This window comes from Mobula hypostoma, chromosome 15 (assembly GCF_963921235.1).
Source record: "Mobula hypostoma chromosome 15, sMobHyp1.1, whole genome shotgun sequence".
Lineage (NCBI taxonomy): Eukaryota > Metazoa > Chordata > Chondrichthyes > Myliobatiformes > Myliobatidae > Mobula > Mobula hypostoma.
This window is the reverse complement of record NC_086111.1, coordinates 42347685-42366387: the sequence shown is the minus strand read 5'-3', so window position 1 is coordinate 42366387 and position 18703 is coordinate 42347685. Positions and strand designations below refer to the sequence as shown.

The 18703-nt window shown below is 41.8% G+C and overlaps 1 protein-coding gene and 1 long non-coding RNA gene across 4 annotated transcripts in view; one reads left to right on the top strand and one right to left on the bottom strand.

Moving 5' to 3' along the window:
• Positions 1–6711, bottom strand: part of suclg2 (succinate-CoA ligase GDP-forming subunit beta) — a 380503-nt gene extending 373792 nt beyond the window's left edge. The window contains exon 1 of the mRNA XM_063067942.1: positions 6528–6711. Coding sequence (XP_062924012.1) covers positions 6528–6605 — 78 coding nt within the window. The 5' untranslated portion in view covers positions 6606–6711. The remainder of the gene's footprint in view (positions 1–6527) is intronic.
• LOC134356800 (uncharacterized) overlaps positions 338–18703 on the top strand; it is a 32881-nt gene continuing 14515 nt past the window's right edge. For 2 of the 3 annotated variants that reach the window (XR_010020433.1, XR_010020434.1), the window contains exons 1-3: positions 338–6297; positions 7657–7760; positions 12927–13034. This is a non-coding gene — a long non-coding RNA (uncharacterized LOC134356800). Of the gene's footprint in view, positions 6298–7656; positions 7761–12926; positions 13035–13505; positions 13949–18703 lie in introns of those variants that run through there. The other variant, XR_010020432.1, reaches the window with a different exon arrangement.

Below are 18703 nucleotides of genomic sequence, written 5' to 3'. Positions count from 1 at the left end.
ACCAGCTCATACTGGAATCAAAATCTTAATAAAATCTAAAATTATCTACAGATACACTTTCTGGCATGGGCAAAGGCTTTCACCAATACCACTCCCCCACCACCCCCGCCCCCGTATTGGCCTGATCACGTTTCATGGGCTTAATCGCATTTTCAAAAGAAACTGATGTCTTCAAATGCAAGGCTAACCATAAAGAAAATAGTACTCGGCCAGATTTTATTTCAGCAAAGCATCAGACATTTTCTTCGTTTGTAACTCTCAAAAAGACACGCACAAAGCTTGAAACTGCAAACTAATTGGGTACAACAAATGAAAGAGAGAACTTGTGAATGGGAGAAGCAGCAAAATATCTACTGGACTAATTAAATATGATTGGTAAATAAACTAAAGAGACTAAAAAGGACAAGTTCAATGCTAAACCAGAAGGCTAACAAAGACATTGAAAGAGATATTGGATTGAGAGAGAGAAAAGGGGGAAATAGCAGTTTTAAAATTTACACATCCAAAAATTCAAAACTTGATACCTGTACTTTCTGTTCTAGGCACGCTGGCCAACACTAGGCATGTTGTTTAAAGAGGGCTTATGCTCGAAATGACTAAATGAGATGTTATAGTGAGCTTGATGTGTAATTAATGAGGAAGTGAGCCATTCCTAAGGAAAACAGAGGGACTACAGCCAAGGCGCAGTCATTATGAAGCAAAAAAAAAGGGTGCAACAGAAATCAAGACAGCAACTTCTGTATATTCAGACTTAATAAGGCATCCAATGCTCTTCTACAGATGGACCATTTATGTACACATCAGGCACCATTACCCTGGCTGTTATTTTAACAATAAACTTTGTTAATGGCAGCTTTTCAGCAAGATCATTTTCTGCATCTAATGCTCAATCAATGTAGTCAAATAGATCCTGAATTTGGCTAATATTCAAATTAGTCATTTATTGTGTGCTTCAACTGTTTAAAAAAAATTGCTGATGCATCAGATTTGACTATATTCTCCACTTTGCAGGCAGCTGATTTTATAAGTTTGCTTTTTTTAAAATCCATCAATTGCCTAATGCAATTAAGTCTAAATCATTTTAAAGCAATTTGCCCATTAGCTAAATTTTGCTCACATTAGTTACTGCAGAGTCGAAATATTATGTCCAGGATTTTCACTTAGTACTATTATACCTGGTCATGTGTCAAATTATAGATGTTTAAAAATGCAATAAAATTTCTTCTGTAAATAGTGGCATCTACTCATACATCAGAAAAGTGACATCTTAAACATTATACACCCATGACAAGAATATGACTTGATTGCTGCCAGCTAAGCGGCTGACACATAAAAATTCATCACCATGCTTAGGAACCTGCAAGGGAAATTATTGTTGAGTTCATATAACTGAAGGTACATACACAAACAACAGGAATTCTGCAGATGCTGGAAATTCAAGCAACACACATCAAAGTTGCTGGTGAACGCAGCAGGCCAAGCAGCATCTATAGGAAGAGGCGCAGTCGACGTTTCAGGCCGAGAATCTTCTTGGAAAGAAAATATAGTATATCCAGGTTCAAGGCATTTCAAAGCTCAAGACTTCATGTGCACAGAACTTGAACTGAATGAAGGCACACAGTTGAGTAGGAGTGGAAAACATTGTGTTCCTTATTTACAACAACCCTGTCAAATTAGATACCACACTGCAGGATGCCAAAGACAGAAAACACACTTGCTACTTCCAGTAACACTTCTATCCCTCCAGGCAGATCAATGAGTCTGATTGACAGGTTAATTACAAACTATACCTTGGAGTACTGAAATGTGGTTAACTCACCTACTAGATTTGAGTTTGCCAGAGGTAACAGACTCAATACCAATCTTCTAACAATAACTTACATTTATATGGAAATGTTAACAGAGGGAAAATATCCACAGCCTTTTACAGAGGTTATTAGCACAAACTGGTTTTCATGAATTTGACAAGTTTACTCCAAAATAACATTACTATGCATAACAAGTATTGGTAACTTGAGGCTCTAGCAGCATTATTAAACAAAATATTAAAATGGATCTAATCTTTTGAATGTCTTTCCACTGCCTGAGAGAACTTACATTATGGATTTATTTCTTAAACTTCCTTTAATTTCCAAAATACATTGAATCACTTTTAAAACTATTTTAAATAATAAAACTATCAAGATAGCTGAAGGGAAAATTAGTTGAGGCACACAAAATTATGAGAGACGTATTTCAACAGATCAATAATTATGAGAAGTAGATTTAGGATAATTGGTAGAAGGGATAATGAGAAGTTGTTGAATTTGTTTTTCTTTAACAAATGGTGGGGTTTGAATACTAACTGGCTGAAAGTGTAGTGAAGCACAAAGATAATTTTTTTAAATATAAAGAACCTAGATGAACACTGAATATGCCATTACGTACAATGCTACATTCCATAAACAGGGAAGTCAGATTTGTCTCAAGAACATTATTTTCTTAGTCACACCACGCACGATGGACCTAGTGGCCTCCTTTACAAAATCATGAATATTAACAGCACCAATATAGCAATCAGTACATATGTTACTGTTATCTGTTGTTCTACACATCTTCATTTCATTAAAACATAGTACAGTACAGGAATAGGCTCTTCAGGCCAAGTCTGTACCTACTAAATGCCGCTTAAGTGTTACTTCTACATCTGCCTCTACCACCTTCCTACCAGCATGTTCCAGGCTTCCAGCACAATGACATTGGCCTTGCAAAATTGCTTTAAAACTCTCCCCCTTCCCACATTTGACCTATTCCCTCTAATAGATGATCCTGGGTCAGTCAGTCAATGGGTACCGTCCTGAATCCGGGGTTGGTTACTATGCACCTCCATCTTCTTCGACCTTGCACTCTTTTTCTGGCCTCAGCATAACTCAACCCAGTCCATTGCCTCACATTATTGTACCAAGTGGTTCGCTGCCTTTCTCTTTCCCTCTTTCCTTCTATCATCCCTTCCAATAACAATTTCTGCAGTCCACCACCTCTTAACAAGTGCCCGGCATATTCCAGCTTCCTTTTCTGCACATTCTTCAGCAACTCCTTTTCTCTCCTCGCTCTCTTCAACACTTCCATATTACTGACCTTCATCACCCATCTAACTTTCTGCAGTCTCTTTAAACACCACATTTCAATGCCTCCAGTCATCGTTGCGCTTCCTTGCATAAGGTCCACAATTCGACTCCATACAACAGACTGCTCCAGACGTAGCATTTCCAAGTTCTACAACGCAGCCCAAAGTCTAACCTCTTGCCACACAGCATGTCACTCAGGCTCCAGAACGTTGATCTTGCAATCTCAATTCTTCGTCTAATTCCTGTATCACATTTCCCATCCTCTGTGACCATCTGTCCCCAAGTACACAAACTTCTTGACTTGCTCTATGCCTATGCCATTAATTTTGATACTGATTTTGGAGACTTCTTTCTTCCATGATACTACCATCATCTTCGTCTTTGCAGCATTTATTTTCATTCCAAATCGTTCTCCTTCAGCATTTATCTCATCTACTATTGAGTAACTCATCCTCCGTCTCGGCTAACAACTCTGAATCATCTACATACCTCAAGTTGTTCACTGTCACTCCACCAATATGGACACCAGCTTCATCGTTCAACACCCTGAAGATTACCTCTGAGTAAATGTTAAATAATAAAGGGGAGATAATGCAGCCCTTGTGAACCCCTTTTTGGATCTCAACTTCATGTGAATTCCCACCACTAGTTCTTATTACTGTCTTCTGATGCCAGTACAGACTCGCAATCAGTCAAACATCTTTCCCATCCAGCCCCAGTGAGTTCAGGCAATTGACCAGCTGTTCATGATTGACTCAGTCAAAAGCTTTCTCATAATCCAGGAAGTACATGTAAATGTCTTTTTTTTTTCTAGACCTCGTTCCACAATCATTCATAAATTAAAAATCCCTTCATGGGTACCCTTACCCGGTATAAATCCGCTCTGGCACTCAATTTCATTAAGAACTGTCCTTTTTATTCTGCTTAGAAGTATTAATAACAAGTTCTTGGAGGCCTCCAAGATCCTTGGTAAAAGACTATTTACCCTCTTTATGCTTCATAATTTTATGAGCTTCATCAGAATGCCTCCCCAGCCTCGAATGCCCCCGACAAAACAATCCAAGTTTGTCCAGTCTTTTCATGTAACTAATACTCTTCAATCCAAGCAGCATCCCAGTGAATTTCTTCTGTATCCTCTCCAAAAATTCTGCATCTTTCCTAGGATACGGCAACCTGATTACTCCAAATGTGGTCTAACCAAAGTTTTAAAGGTTTTTAAGTTTTATCTTCCAATAGTTCATGTTTTCACCCTTCAACTATTTTGTTAACAGCAATCTACTGTGATATTCCACTGATCGAAATATTAAGAGAGACTGCAATAGAGTCCAAACAAATCCACCAATGTCAACACAAAGCAAACAGCTAGGTCATTATTGGTGCAAATTTTAGTATCATCATTTGCAACACTGCACAATTTACTGAGAAAATATGACTAGTGACATATTTATATTAATCTTTCAGTTTGCTTTTATTAATATTGGGATCTGAGGAAAAGCCAAGATTTAGACATGTTTATCTTATGGCTTATGCTTTTTTTTCCCATTCAGGGAAATAAGGCACCGTTTTCAAATTGAGGTAAATGTTGTGTTGTCCAGCACTACAATCATACTAAATAGGAGACCCTCAGAACTAGTCTGGAATCTCTGGAGACTAATAAAGTATTTTTGATCATTAAAGTCTGAAAAACACCATCTCAATCAACAACCACATTGCCTGATCATCAGACACAAGTAGCAGAATTAGGCCATTTGGTTCACAGAGCCTGCTCTGCCATTTCATCATAGCTGATTCATTATCCCTCTCAACCCCATTCTCCTGGCTCTTTCCTATAACCTTTGACACCTTTACTAATCAATCCCATCATCTATTATTTTAACCTAATTAAGGGATCAGTCCTGATTTAATGAAGAATGCAGAAGGGCATGCCAGGAGTGACAGTAGACATACCTAAAAATAAGATTCCTTAGTGTAAGTGCAAAGGACACCTGTATATTAATAGGTTTGCAACAGAGTTAAGCATACAGCCATTGGAACTAGAGCTGCCACATCTAGTAGTGAATGATGTGGCACCTGCAAAACTTTACACTGTCCACAGTGCACAAATTAGCAGCATTGTAGAACAGTCTTCATTTTACAAATGTGCAGCTTCCACTAACTCTCAAAAAGCTTGAAATTATATTGGGCAAAGTGCATTGTTTGTTCATGCATCACTAACATATCCATTCCCTTCACTACCTTTACATTATGGCTCTAGTATATAGCTGTATGCAAAAAAAAATACACTACTTGTCTAGATTGTAGCTCAGTTTCATGTGCCATTAAGAGCAAATGATTTCCACAGTTGGATTCTTCACTTTCGGCTATTAAGCAGGGTTAAGAAACACTTGTTTCCACTCTAGGTCAAAGATATAGGAAATGTGGTCAACAAAGTTGTTTTAAAAGGAACATCTTAAAAGGAATGGTGTAATGCCAGGCTGGAGAAAAATGCAGAAATAGGATGTCCTTGAGAAAATGTTCGATTTGAGGTGTTGCTTAACCTTATACTTAAAGTAGGTAGTGAACATAGTGGTGAGGGGTGAATAAAATACAGGTTTCCTGCAGAAGAGTCTCAGCCTGGAACGTCTACTGTAGTCTTTTCCATAGAGGCTGCCTGTCCTGCTGAGTTCCTCCAGCATTTTGTGTGTGTTGCTTGGATTTCCAGTATCTGCATATTTTCTCGTTTTTTTTTCAAATGTTGATTCTCGAATTTAGAGCGTGGCAGCGGGCAAGAGATAATAGTACTGGTCTATTAAGTGATTATTCACTGAACCGTTGACGGTGCATCCCACATAAAATACCAGATACACAGGTTCTCTCCACTCAGTGAAGAGCAGACGTTGACTTTAATACCGGTGCTAAACTGTTGCACCCTACGGTCAGGGAAAACCAGCCGGATGCCAAAAGTTTTGTAGCCCCGCGCGAAGTTAAAACGGTGGAGCATTCACCGCGTTCGTGAACCCTCGTACTCTGATGAAAGGTCACAACTCCAAGCCCTGGTGCAAAATCTATGAACATTTCTTCATATTAACGATTAAAACACTTTGCAACACCTTTTACTGCAAACCGATCTCTTTAAAAGTACAAGGTGTCTCGTCAGCGATGAGCTCGCAGTGTGCAAGGAGCGGCAGGTCGGCCCATATAGCCTGCTGAGGTACGTCAGTAAACTTTCCAGCTTCAGCACTGGAGTCCCGGCCGCCCGATTCACCGGTTGCCGAGAGGGCAGAGGGAAGTCATCCCTCCTGCTCCCCAGTCGGCACCGGGGCCTGCGGTCCGGGGCCGAAAACTGAGAGCGGGCCCAGAGCCTACGCGATCCACACCTTTTCCCTGTCCCTTCCCCTCAACCCCCGGCTCGGCTGTACCCCAGCGGTAGCTGCGACCAACCTGGCGTGTGTGCCGAGCGGCGCATCCCGCCGACGTCCTCAGCGTTCTCGCTGCGTGTCCTGTGAGGCAGACCGCCATGCTGCCGGGATGAGATGAGAGCGGAGTAACTGTGTGAAGCTGAAGCTCAGGCAGAGGCTAGAACCGAGGCCTGCCCCTCCTCTTCCCGGACCGCTACAGGAGCTCTCTCCTATAAAGCCCCATCCTCCTAAACACAACCACTAATAATAACACAGCCTCTTCTCGATGGCACCAAATTTAAAATGGGTATAATAACACAACGTTGTCAAGGCAGCATTGATAGAGTTACTTGAAAACCTTAGTGGATTTCCTTTGGAATTAGACCAATGGAACCAGTGTTGGTTCAGATAAAATAATTGGGCCGGCCGCATTAGACAGAAAATCAAATTTTGCATCCAATTCAAACCTGGTGAACTGAGCGTACCAATAGTATTGCTTTTTATATATTGTTGTACTTAGGTTCATTGTAAGAAGCACTCCAAAGCAAAGCAGATGGATCATGTCACTTCCCAAACCACTCACCTGCCCTCCAACCTCTCCCTGTCCAGTTTATTGGAACAATTTGAGGCCCTGTTTCAGCCTCATCAGTCACCCCAATAATTAAAAACATTATGCTGGTCATTGTGCTTGGATGAAGTTTAACAAAGAATGTTTAATTTGTAGCTCAACTGTTACTTGGCTTTAGAGCAGCCCATTCAACGTATAGTCTTGCAAGATAAATGACTGGTTAAATTTAATAAAGTGTTATACTGTACATTTTGAGGTATTTTGCATGAAAGATCAATTTTATACAGAAATAAATGGTGTGGTACCTGAAACAAAGTCAAAGCAGAATCCAATAAAGTACCAAATAAAACGAACTGAATAAATATCTATGAGAAAAGTATTTAAAAAGAATGAGCAAGTGAAATTCTTACAGAACATCAGGTTCACTATGCTAAATAGCCTATATTATAAAACTCATTCACGAACGTCTACTTTCATTGTAGCTGTTCCATACTTGAATGTGACAAGCTATTTGTTCATTTATCTTTTAGTATTATCAGCAAAAAATGTGGTATAAAAGATAGATTTGTTTCATCAAGGGCATTTACTCTAATCTATATTTTAGGATTTAACAAGGATTATTTGGTTCACCCAATGTGCCTCGTCAAGGAACACTACTGCCAAAATGCCTTTTTGCCATCATACCCTTCACCCAATGATATGATACAGGTAAAAATGGAAAAATGTTAAGTTATTTTATGAAAAAGAAAAATTCTAGGAAATTTCATTGATCATCGGAATAAATCAAACATGTAGGAATTTGCAATGTTTGGTGCCAGCAGTTACAGCTGTCCTCTCATCTGCCTTTATTAGTAACATTAGATCTGGTGATATTTATCCAGAGGTTCTTCAGAAGTCAAGAATGAGGTGTAAAACTTGTTTGTTATGGCCATTTTATTAAGTGCACAAGAACAAAGAATGAATCAAGAAAGAAAAAGAACAAAGAAGTTGGGATTGCCCTAAAATGCAAACCATTACCATATTTTCTGGGATTGGCCCATTATCAAAGACAAACACAATGCCTTACAATACATTTTTAAATGTGAAATACCCTTGGAAAGTAAGACCATATACTTTGGGTATATACCTCAAGAATGGTTGAAAAGAGATAAATATTTAATGAATATACTGCTGGTGGCTGGTAAAAAGACTCTTACCATGAAATGGTTATCACAGGAGAGCCCAACTTTGGAAATTACAATGGGCATTTACAAAATGGAGAAGGTAACAGCATCTGTCAATCATAAATTGAAATAATTTGATTCATACTGGGAAAAATGGTTTAACTACATAACACCCCATAGGCCTGATTTTATGCTCACAAATCAATGATTATGTTGTTAAAAAAAGATCACTCCCTACTTCTACATAGTTTTCCTTTTGTTTATTCTTTCTTTTCTATAAGTGTATACCTCAGATAATTACTATGGAGATTTGTGGCAAACATGAATATATGATATATACATACAGTATCTGAAGTACATCTTATGGAAATGTTTGTATGATGCTGAATTTCAATAAAAAATAAATTATAAAAAAAGAAGTTGGGAATGCCCTATGGTAGAAAAAATGCTCAGACTAAAGAGATATCAATAAATTTCAGGCTGCAGAGAAACTTCTAGAAAAATACAGAATCAGCTATACCACAATTACTGAAATTTAATCAAACAATTACACAGGGACACATGATTATATAAAAATTATGAGCGTGCATAGGAAAGTTGAACTACCAAGAAAAAATAACTATTCTACAGCCTAATCCGACAATAACGATATTTGCAATTCCAAATCAAGTGCTTCTTTGGTATTCCTACAAATCCTTTTCCTTTATTCAAAAGTGCCAGGAGGCTGGGAAGCAGATAGCTTCCCATGCGCTATGGAGCTGTGGACTGAGATGATTTGAGCACTAAGTAAACTTGCCTTTGTATAGCTTACATTATCTCATATGTTTTGCTGGTGTTTTTCCAGGAGAGGAAAAGCTGTAGGACTGTCATGTGCTGCTGTCCTGAGTACATAATGGCTTTGAGCCCCAGTGCTGAATAATTGCTTCAGTATCATTGTTATCTTTGTTAGGGTAACTGCAGTTAAGGAGCAGTGGGGCAGATTACCATGTTAAAATTAACAATACAGTGAAGATTATGGCTCTGTGGCTATAAAGGGATATTCAGGCAACTTTGTAGTTTGTCCCCTTGTCAGACATCCCACCCAGCAAAAACTCATTTCAGGGAGATAGCACCACCATTTCCGGGAGGTAGCACACCCGCTCCCCGCAACCCCATATCCTCCCTGCTCCCCCCCGCCCCCGGTCAACCTCCAAGGGCGCATGTATACGGGACATTTGATTATGAAAGAACACAACAATTTATTTGACACATATTGAAACTATTTACATATATATATATTCCTTGCTGAGTATTTTGTTGGCAATCTCAATGCTAATGCAAATAGCTTTTCTATTTCTTTTGCAAACTTCCTTGTACTGTGATGTGGCTCTGCTGAAAAGAACTGTGAAATACTTGAGCAACCTCCCCTGCAATTAGCCTCCCTAATATGTTGTGGTCCCTAAAAGAAATAAAAGCATAAGGTGTATCCTTATTATGTTGTCTTATGTAATACTTTGTGTAGTGATTTTGTCTATTCTGTAAACCAATCTGTAATCTGTAAACTGCGTATATGCAGAAAATGTGACATTAAAATATGTACTTATATATTATCATGGAGTCGTTTTTAATTCTATTACAACTTTAAGCACGTCTACAGGGAGTTTGGCCTCATCACGTAGGACGTTAATAGAGTAGCTCCTTAGCAGCTCGCCAGCTAGTTTAAATAACGTTAGCTATGCTAATGAACGAATGACACATGTTAAACTCACCTCAACATGTCTTACAGCCCTAACCCACCATGGGTAATAGAAAAATCACTGTTGCAAACAGTGCAGCGAGCAACACTGTCATTATTTTTGACCCCTATTAGGCAGGGGCACATTTTAGTGCAGTCTGGGGTGAAGTGTGTTTTATATTTTCGTCTTTTTTGAAACACTCTGCCATGGCGGTACAGAACACTAAACTGAACTGTTGGAGAGACAGAGGTCGACTGTAAAGCCCGCCCACAGAGAAAACTGATAGGTCTACTTATCACAAAGAGAGACCAATCAGGATGCTTGCTCCCGCTCTCCCTCTCATTTCCAGGATATTGTATACAACTTGTGGGCGTCAGGGAGCTGCTATTAATATGCCGGAGACTCCCAGAACTTCCAGGAGAGGTGGGATGTCTGCTTTGTGATCTTGAGCTAGTAGGACGTTGTTAACCTCACCACTCTTCACAGTAACTGCAGGAAAAATGGCAGCCAATTTTAGCATAATTCCCACAAGCAACTGGATGATATTGACTAGAAGATCAGTTTAATACTGTGGATTGGGAGATAAACATTGGCCAGGACACGGGGACAACTGCTCAGCTCTTCATCAATGTAACATCATGGAATCTTATATGACAGAAGAACAAAAATGGCCTTAATGTAATGCCTCATCTGGCAAACAATTTTGCACTTAACACTCCTTAGTGAAGCTTGAGCACACAACCTTCTGAGTGAGAGGCAGAGTGTTACCTGTTCAGCTACAGCTGGTTAAAAAAGAGAAGGTAGAAGAAATCATTAATGTAGCATTCATGTCTTGAGGAGGTATAGCTACAAGCCTGAATATATATATCTACATAATTGCAAAAACATATTGGATGGAGCTGTTTCGGTTGACAAGGCACAAAGCACAGATTATGTACTGTATTTTGAACAAAATGACAGAAAATACATCAGGCAAAACAGCAAAAATGTGCCAATGAATATATACTGTACTATGAATATAACAAGAAACTTAATCCAGAGGGAAATCTACTTGAAGAAAAGGCCCATTTGTTCTATAGAATATGCAGACTTGCTATTTGCACAGGGAGATCAGTGTTTAACAGATCATTGTTTCATACTGACCTTCACTTTCTAGAATAAGAAGCAGGCATTTGCATTATATTTAACTAAACATTTCAGATAATCCATTTAATCTCTTTTGTTTCCTGTTCACCTATGATTTAAAATCTGTCTGCTGTGCTAGTTATTTCTGTCCATTACCAAGGACATAAAGAGACTGTAACATTAAATTCAGTGTTTGTGATGGCCACAAGATAACTGTTTCTTGGTGATACAAACCTCTCTGAGTCATTTTAAGCTGCTGACATCTAGAACTGTTGTGTTTTACTTTATTTTGCCTGTTGCCCTGGCGAAAAGTCACAAGAGTTGCTTTGTGCAATCTATCCAGATACATCACAACTTGCTATGGCAACTGCTCTGTCCAAGAAACTGCAAGAGTTTTGAACTCAACCCAGACTGCCGGAGAAATCAGCTTCCCATCCATTGTTTTAGTGTACAGTTTTCAATGCCTTAAGAAAGTAACCAACATAGTTAAAGACCCTTCCCACCCTGGTCATTCTCTCTTCTTCCCCCCTTTCATCGGGCAGTAGATACAAAAGCATAAAAATAATCGCCATTTGCTGAAAGACTGCTTCAAGCCTGCAATTAAAAGATTCTTCAACAGGCATACAATATTTGAATTCTTGCTCTCTCATTCTATTTTGTCATGGTTTTGGAGGATTGGTTATTAGAAATAATGGGAAATCAGGGATATTGCAGAGCATTGGAAGCATTTGATGTGTGATCAAATGGTGAAGATATACTTAAATACTTAGGAGACACAACGAAGTGCTGAATAAAGCAGTTCCATTCCAGACTCAAAGCTTATCAATTGCACCACAAAGGAAGGTTAGCTAGAATGAACTTCGGCCTTGTGTGATTAATATAGTATGAAAAGCATAGGATAAGTGTTTAGATAAAAGCAGAGAATGCATCCTCAGAAAGGAGTTAACAGTCTTAAAGTCTGTATGTCTTTTGTCCACAAGGTATATATTTGTGATAATTCATAAGAGCCAAATTGGGTGATAAGAATGTCAGAGAACCCTGAACAAATGAGAAAATCTGCAGATGCTGTATATCCAGGCAACACACACAAAACACTAGAGGAACTCAGCAGGCCAGGCAGCATCAATGGAAAAGAGTCCCGCTGAAGGGTCTTGGCCCAAAACATAGACTGTACTCTTTTCCATAGATACTGCCTGGCTTGCTGAGTTCCTCCAGCATTTTGTGTGTGTTAGCTGAATTACTACTCTTTCACCTGTGTGGAGAGATTTTAAGAGTAAAGTCTGTTCTAAACATTTACATTTCACTTGAAAGAAGGTAGATGATTAACTATCCTTAGTATCTTTACAATAAAGTTTGGAATTTATGGCAGCTTTTTTTCTGAATGTCACCAGCTATTTTGTGAAAAAGCAGTGCTGAAGAACAACATCCAACAATAAAAGAAGGAAAAGGATCTGGGAGAGAGAAATGAAATCCTATAGCCAAGAAAAAAGATCTAGCAGCATGCATTTCTTATTTGCAAATCACACTTAAAAACAACACCGTGGTTTACATCATACTGTTGATCACTTCTGGGTGAAATCCAGCCAGTCAGGGAATTGGACAGGCCATTAACATGCATGTATGTCTGACCTTTTTACAGCATCAGACATGCACCTATAACGACATTGGCAGTGCAACTCCTGTTTCTACCATCATTAGCATACATTGCAGCTTTGGCGAGCGACTTGCAACTGTCATTAGATAGTCACAGTAAACTAGCACTTCCTTGTTGCACTTATTGCTGTTCAAAGAAACATTCTGGGAGTCTTGATTGGGTAGCTTGAAACTGATTACATTACAAATATCTCAAATTCTTTTTTTTATGTCTACAGGAATCAGAATCAGGTTTAACATCACCGGCATATATTGTGAAATTTGTTGTCCTTATGGCAGCAGTTCTATACAACACATAATAATTGGGAGAAGAAATGTGAATTACAGTAAGTATATGTGTACTGCATATATTAAATAGTTAAATAAGTACTGCAAAAATAAAAATAAAGAAGTAGTGAGGTAGTGTTGATGGGTTCAATATCCATTCAGAAATTGGATGGCAGAGGTGAAGAAGCTGTTCCTGAATCATTTAGTGTGTGCCATCAGCTTCTGTAACTCCTTGATGGTAGCAATAAGAAGCGGGCATGTCCTGGGTGATATGCTTTAATGTGACAAAAGTTACTTGCTTCAGCATTTAGCTGCTAATTTATTAATGCTGTGGGCGCCTCAGTAGTGACATGGGAACTCTTTATTGAAGACATTAGTATGGAAATGATTGGCTCAAGGTAATGTGTCAGGAACTCTAGGATGAAAGTAAAAAGCTGTTGTCAAAAGATACATAAATTCTATGATAAGAATTTAGGCCATGCTCTTGCACCTAGTCTTCTACAAAAGATCTTTCCCACTTTCTGCAACAGATCTCTCCCATGTCTCCCAGTTTGGTACTGATGGCAGCAGCACAGAGATCACCCAAGCACTGTATTTGCAGAGCAATTATTTCATCTATGCTGATTTTGATGAAGAGCAGATAACATCTCAGGCAAGAGAAAATTTGCAGATGCTGGAAAAACAAGCAACACACACAAAATGCTGGAGGAACTCAGCAGGCCAAGCAGCATCTATGGAATAAAGTACAGTCGACATTTTGGGCTGAGACCCTTCGGCAGGGCAGGAGAAAAAAAGGATGAGAATTAGATTTAAAAGGTGGGGGAAGAGAGAGAGAAACACAAAGTGATTGGTGAAAGCAGGAGGGTAGGGATGAAGCAAAGAGCTGGAATGTTCATTTGTGAAAGAGATACAGGACTGGAGGAGTCCAATAGGAGAGAACAGAAGACAATGGAAGAAAGAAAAGGCATGAGGAGCACCAGAGGGAGGCGATGGGTAGGCAAAGAGATAAGGTGAGAGAGGGAAACGGGGGTGGGAAATGGTGAAGGAGAGTGGGTGGGGGAAGGCCATTACCGGAAGTTTGAGAAATCGATGTTCATGCCATCAGATTTGAGGTTACCCAGACGGAATATAAGGTGTTGTACCTCCAGCCTAAGTGTGGCCTCATCATAACAGTGGAGGAGGCTATGGATAGACATATCTGAATGGAAATGAGAAGGGAATTAACATGGGTGGCCACTGGGAGATCCTGCTTCTTCTGGCAGACAGAGCGCAGGTGCTCAGCATAACAGTCTCTCAATCTACGTCAGGCCTCACCAGGAGCACCTCACACAGTAGATAACCCCAACAGACTCACAGGTGAAGTGTCGCCTCACCTGGAAGGACTGTTTGGGGTCCTGAATGGTATTGTATGAGGTGTATCACTTGTTCAGCTTACAATTATAAGTGCCAGGAGGGAGATCAGCGGGGAGGGATGAATGGACAAGGGAGTCGCATAGGGAGCAAACCCTGCAGAAAGCAGAAAGTTGGGGGGGGGGGCAGTTGGAGGGAAAGATGTGGTTGGTGGTGGGATCTCGTTGAAGATGGCGGAAGTTGCAGAGAATTATGTGCTGGACACAGAGGCTGATAGAGTAGTAGGTGAGGACAAGAGGAACCCTATCCCTGGTAGGGGGGCGGGAGGATGGGGTGAGGGCAGACATGCATGAAATGGAAGAGATGCGGTTGAGGGCAGCATTGATGGTGGAGGAAGGGAAGTCCCTTTCTTTGAAGAAGGAGAACATCTCATTCATTCTGGAATGAAAAGCCTCATCCTGAGAGCAGGTGTGGCAGAGCTGGAGGAATTGAGAGAAGGGGATGATGTTTTTACAAGTAACAGGGTGGAAAGAGGTATAGTCCAGGTAGCTGTGAGAGTCCATGGGTTTGTAAAAGACATCAGTAGATAAGCTGTCTCCAGATAGAGACACAGAGAGATTGAGAAACGAGAAGGAGGTGTTGGAAATGGACCAAGTAAATTTGACGGCAGGATAGAAGTTGGAGGCAAAGTGGATGAAGTGGAAGGGTTCAACACGGGCACAGGAAGCAGCACCAATGCCGTTGTCAATATAGCATAGGAGAAGTGCAGGACAATCACCAGTGTAGGCTTGGAACGTAGACTGTTCCACATAGCCAACAAACAGCCAGGCATAGCTGGGACCCGTGCGAGTACCCACGGCTACACCTTATAGTTGAAGGAAGTGGGAGGGGCCAAAGGAGAATTATTCAGTGTGAGGACAAGATCCGCTAGGCGGAGGAGAATAGTGGTGGAAGGGAACTCGTTAGCTCTGGTGTCCAGAAAGAAATGGAGAGCTTTGAGGTCTTCCTGGTGGGGGGAGGGAAGTATACAGGGACTGGACATCCATAGTGAAAATAAGATGATGGGGGCCAGGAAACTTGATATCATTGAAAAGATCCAGACCTTGTGAAGTGTCACGGATGTAGGTAGGAAGAGACTGAACTTGGTGTGGGGGGGCGGAAATAAGACAGAGTCGAGGTATGCAGATATCAGTTCAGTCGGACAGAAACAAGCTGAAACAATGGGTCTACCTGGACAAGCGAATTTATGGAACTTGGATAGTAGGTAGAAACGGGAAGGCGGGGTGTGGGAATTATGAGGATGGTGGCAGTGGATGGGAGATCCCCAGAGCTAATAAGGTCAGTGATGATGTGGGAGACAATAGCCTGGTGCTCCTTAATGCTCCTTCACCATTCCCCATTGCCTTTTCCCTCTCTCACCTTTTCTTCTTGCCTGCCCATCACCTCCCTCTGTCACAGTCCCGATCGGTTATTCCCTGGTTCCCTTTAAATTTCCTCTGTGTCACGATCGGGACCGTCAACTCCTTGTTTTCCTTTAAGTCATAGTTTCCCCGTGTTTCTTGGGCTCTGTAATTAAAGGCACTTGATTCTCAGCTGAACGGTCAGTATATAGTGTCGGGCTTACAGCTGCTCGGGGATAGACCGTCACCTGACGTCACCTCATGTCGCCGAAGCAAGTGCGAGCAAGTCACCTTGCTGGAGCGAGCTAAGTCACATCGCCAGAGCAAGTCAAGTCTTCTCCCCAAAGCTAGTGCCAGTAAGTCGCCTCTCCTCGCCGGGTCAGCCTGTCAAGTTACCGTGCCTGAGTGAGCCTGCTAAGCTACCTCGCTGGAGCAGGTCCATCAAGTTAACCTGTCGGAGTGAGTTTAGAGCCGCTGTCTGTAGTTCCAGGGCCGAGTCGAGAGCTTGCCGCTACTTGGTGCCACTTCATGCCAAGATAAAAGAACTGTCTATCGTTGTGTGGTTTTGTCTCTTCATGTCCTCGTCTCTGCTGGGTAGGTCCGGCCGTTTGCCGTGACCTTGAGTTGGGAACTGTCTCTTTGTGTCCTTGCCACTGGTGGGTAGTTCCGGCCATTTGCTGCTACCCTGAGTTGGGAAGTGTCTCTCTGTATCCTCACCCCTGCTGGGTAGGTCTGGCTGTTTGCTGCTACCCTGAGTTGGGAACTGTCTCTTTGTGTCCTTGTCTCCGCTGGGTGGGTCTGGCCGTTTGCCGCTACCTTAAGTGTCTCTTTGTGTTCTGTGTCCTGCATCCAAGGAAGAGTCCCGGCTCTGTGTCCTGCATCCAAGGAAGAGTCCCAGCTCTGTGTCCTGCGTCCAAGGAAGAGTCCCAGCTCTGTATCCTGTATCCAAGGAAGAGTCCCGGCTCTGTGTTTCAATGTTCTGAGTTCCTAGTCCAGGCTCCGATGTTCTGAGTTCCAAGTCCAAGTCCAAGTCCGGGTCCCGAGTCCCAGGCTAAGTCCAGGGTCTGAGCCCAACTCCAGTCACACATATTCCTGCTTCCGCTTCATTCACTCCTTGATGTCTCTCTGTACAAGCCTTGCTTCCCTGCTTTCCTAGTAACTATTAAAAAACTATATTTTTGTTAACACTACAAAACGTGTTTGTGTCCTGCATTTGGGTCCACCCGTGCTCCGCATTTGTGACACTCTCTGGTGCTCTTCCCCTCTTTTCTTTCTACCATGGCCTTCTGTTCTCTCCTATTTAGACTCCCCCTTCTCCAGACCTGTATTTCTTTCACCAATCAACTTCCCAGCTCTTTACTTTGTTCCTCCACCTCTCGGTTATACTTTTCACCTTGTGTTTCTCTCTCCCCTCCCCGACCTTTTAAATCTACTCCTCATCTTTCTTCTCCAGTCCTGCTGAAGGGTCTCGGCCCGAAATGTCAACTGTACATTATTCCATAGATGCTGCCTGACCTGCTGAGTTCCTCCAGCAATTTGTGTGTGTTGCTAACATCTCAGGCACTGAGATTTGTCAATGTTGCAAGATACCATGTGCAGGCATACTGTCTGAACTCATTTTCCCATATTTGCAGATTTCCTCGTGTTTCCTACCATTGTTCTTTCTGATGTGTGATTTCCATATCCTATTGAGTGAAACTGGGACAGGAGGAAATCTGCAGATGCTGGAATTTCAAGCAACACACATAAAAGTTGCTGGTGAATGCAGCAGGCCAGGCAGCATCTCTAGGAAGAGGTACAGTCAACGTTTCGGGCTGAGACCCTTCATCAGGACTAACTGAAGGAAAAGCTAGTAAGAGATTTGAAAGTGGGAGGGGGAGGGATGGAGCCAAGAGCTGGACAGTTATAATTCTCCTTAACATCCACCACCTCCAACGGGATCCCACCACTAAGCACATCTTTCCCGCTCCCCCCCCCCCGCTTTCCGCAGGGATCGCTCCCGACGTGACTCCCTTGTCCATTCGTCCCCCACATCCCTCCCCACCGATCTCCCTCCTGGCACTTGTAAGCGGAACAAGTACTACACATGCCCTTACATTTCCTCCCTCACCACCATTCAGGGTCCCAGACAGTCCTTCCAGGTGAGGCGACACTTCACCTGTGAGTCGGCTGGGGTGATATACTGTGTCTGGTGCTCCTGATGTGGCCCTCTATACACTGGCGAGACCTGACGCAGCCTGGGAGATCGTTTCGCTGAACACCTGCACTCTGTCCGCCAGAGAAAGCAGGATCTCCCAGAGGCCACACATTTTAATTCCACGTCCCATTCCCATTCTGATATGTCTGTCCACGGCCTCCTCTGCTGTAAAGATGAAACCACACTCAGGTTGGAGGAACAACACTTTATATTCTGTCTGGGTAGCCTCCAACCTGATGGCATGAACATTGACTTCTCAAACTTCCGCTAATGCCCCACCTCCACCTTCAGTAACAAGGAGTGGATATCAAAACTCACTTATCTGTGTGACATCTTCACCTGATCAATGAACTCAATTTGTCACTTCATGGGAGAATGACAATTGTCTTCAAATTGGCAGATAAAGTGTCTGCTTTCACAGCCAACCTGGAACTGTGGGGACGGCAAGTGGATAAGGGCATATTTGACATGTTCCCAACATTAGCTGGGAATTTGGGAGAGACTGAGCTTCATAGCTGGTGCGCGAACACCTATCTTCGCTGTCGACAGAATTTGTGCGTTACTTCCCAACCGCAAATGACCCAAGACGTGCAAAGGAATGGGTTGTGCAGGGGAATGGGTCCCCGGTGAATCATCCATGTCAGTGCAGGAAGAAGATCAACTCCTCGAGCTTGCAAATGATGGTGGGCTGAAAAGTATGTTTGACATAGCATTTCTGCCGGCATTCTGGATCAAAGTCAAGTCTGAGATAGCCACGAAAGCACTGAAAACGTTGCTTCCA